Source organism: Nannobrachium achirus, assembly GCF_963921795.1.
Source record: "Nannobrachium achirus genome assembly, chromosome: 16".
Lineage (NCBI taxonomy): Eukaryota > Metazoa > Chordata > Actinopteri > Myctophiformes > Myctophidae > Nannobrachium > Nannobrachium achirus.
The window spans coordinates 21,764,006-21,766,325 of NC_137823.1; the positions used below are offsets into that span (position 1 = coordinate 21,764,006).

The following is a 2,320-nucleotide window of genomic DNA, read 5'->3' on the forward strand; positions in this document are numbered from 1 at the left end:
AAGTCCACTGAGGTCAATGGTTTATTTGGAACCTTTTCTGTAACCTCACAGTGAGTTCATTGATGTTGTAATGTCATCGTCACAGATGGACCAGCCTGGTTTATAATTCCAAATACATTTCGAATTACTTCTTTGACGACAGTGAGATAGATTTGGATGTTTAATCAGGACTTGATGGGATGGTAAGAACCTAACAACTGTAGTCATGGCGAGGAAACTATTTGGGACCAATTACCCGCTCAGCACCGTGTTTGTGGTGGTGAATGAGTTCTGCGAAAGCTTCTCCTTCTATGGCATGAAAGCGGTGCTGATGCTCTACTTTCTGAGCTACCTGAAATGGAACGAGAACACCTCCACGGCCATCTACCACGGTTTCACCAGCCTCTGCTACTTAACACCTATACTGGGGGCTATCATCGCAGACTCCTGGATTGGCAAGTTCAAGACTATCATCTACCTATCCATAGTCTTTGTCATCGGCCTCTTGTTCAAGTCCGTTGGGGCCATTCCCACGGTGGGAGACAGCACCGTTCACGTAGCCCTGTCTGTTTTGGGTCTGATTCTCATCGCTTTTGGCACGGGAGGGATCAAACCATGTGTGGCGGCATTTGGAGCAGACCAGTTTGACGAGAACCAGATGCTGGAAAGGGGTAGGTTCTTCTCCATTTTCTACATGTCGATCAATGTTGGCAGTCTCACATCAAATGTCGTTACACCACTGCTGAGAGGCGATGTGACCTGCTTCGGAGGTGACTGCTACGCTCTGGCCTTTGGAGTTCCTGCAGTTCTAATGATCATGGCTTTGGTCGTGTTCGTTGCTGGCAGTGGGATGTACAAGAAGGACCCTCCTCAGGGAAACGTCTTGCTGGAGGTCTGCAAGTGCATTGGGTTCGCCATCAGCAAACGCTGGAATAATAAGATTGACCCACCAAGGGAACACTGGCTGGACTGGGCTGAGGAAAAGTTCTCGAGCCGTCTGATCACGGAGATAAAGATGATTCTGAGGGTTTTTGTCCTATTCCTCACTTTTCCCATGTTCTGGGCTCTCTTTGAACAGATGGGTTCACGTTGGACACTCCAAGCCACTAGGATGAACATGGATTTTGGAACTTTCAACCTGAAACCTGACCAGATGCAAATGATCAATCCTCTGCTCGTTCTTCTGATGGTGCCCATATTTGAATTCATCATATACCCCTTCATTGGCTTCTGCAAAATCAAGGTGACACCCCTAAGGAAGATGGCTACTGGCATGTTCTTTGCAGCGTTGGCCTTTTTAGTAGCAATGATGGTGGAGGTGAATGTTGTGAAAACTATGGTGCAGCCTGCACCTCTGGGGACATGTCTCCTGCAGGTCTATAACCTGGCAGGGAATGATGTCACTCTCAACATCCCAGAAAGTGACCTGTTTAAGCTTCCAATCGGACACCTGCAGGACCCTCCTGAATATGTAAGTCTTCCATTAGGGGAAGCCATTAAGGAACTGAAAGTGGAGGTCACTTTAACCAGCCTCAGTGGAACATCAGAGTGCACTCTGACCTTCACAGAGCAGGAAGCCCACACTCTCATCTTATACCGTGGAGCGACTGGAGTCTTGTGTAAACTTGTGAAAGACTGCACAAAGAAAAGTGCAAATGGGGACCCTCTTTTGAGGTTCATCAACACACAGTCTGAGGAAGTGACCGTAAATGTTAGGGAGGAGGACTTAAAAGTGCCTGCCAACTATGACCCGTCTCCTTACGAGACCGTGCCTAGGAAGCGGTACCCGGCTGTTGAATGTAGCATGGAATCAGAGAGATGCTCCTCTCTTGACCTCGGCCTGCTGGACTTTGGAGCCATCTATACTGTGCTCCTGTTGGAGAAGTCAGGTAAGCTGGAGGCGCACAGGATGGAGGATGTGAAGGCCAGCGACGTTCACATTGCGTGGCAGGTCCCCATGTACGTCCTGTTAACAGCCGGAGAGGTCATGTTCTCCATCACGGCGCTGGGATTCGCCTACTCCCAGGCCCCGGTTAGCATGAAGTCAGTCGTGCAGGCTGGTTATCTGCTCACCTATACCTTTGGTAACATCATAGTGCTAATCGTGGCGGAAGGTGCGGGTCTGGAACAGTGGGTGGAGTTCTTGCTGTTTGCCTTACTCTCGGTGGCTGTGTGCCTCATCCTCTCTATCCAGGCCTACTTCTACACCTACGTTGACCCCGACAAGGTCGCCAAGGCCAGCCAGGAGCTAACGGTGGAAGAGGAGGAGGACGCCACCCCCAAGAAGAACCAAAGAGACAAGGCAGATTTCAGCAAAATAGAGGGCAGCAACCAAGTATAA

The 2,320-nt window shown here is 49.6% G+C and overlaps 1 protein-coding gene across 1 annotated transcript; it reads left to right on the plus strand.

Annotated features, from left to right (window-relative positions):
- Positions 1–205: 205 nt before the first annotated feature.
- On the plus strand, positions 206–2,320 carry LOC308300895 (solute carrier family 15 member 2-like; the record flags this gene model as incomplete). The annotated part of the gene is made up of 1 exon (XM_080744791.1): positions 206–2,320. One exon carries the CDS (start codon positions 206–208, stop codon positions 2,318–2,320), a length of 2,115 nt encoding a protein of 704 aa, XP_080600917.1.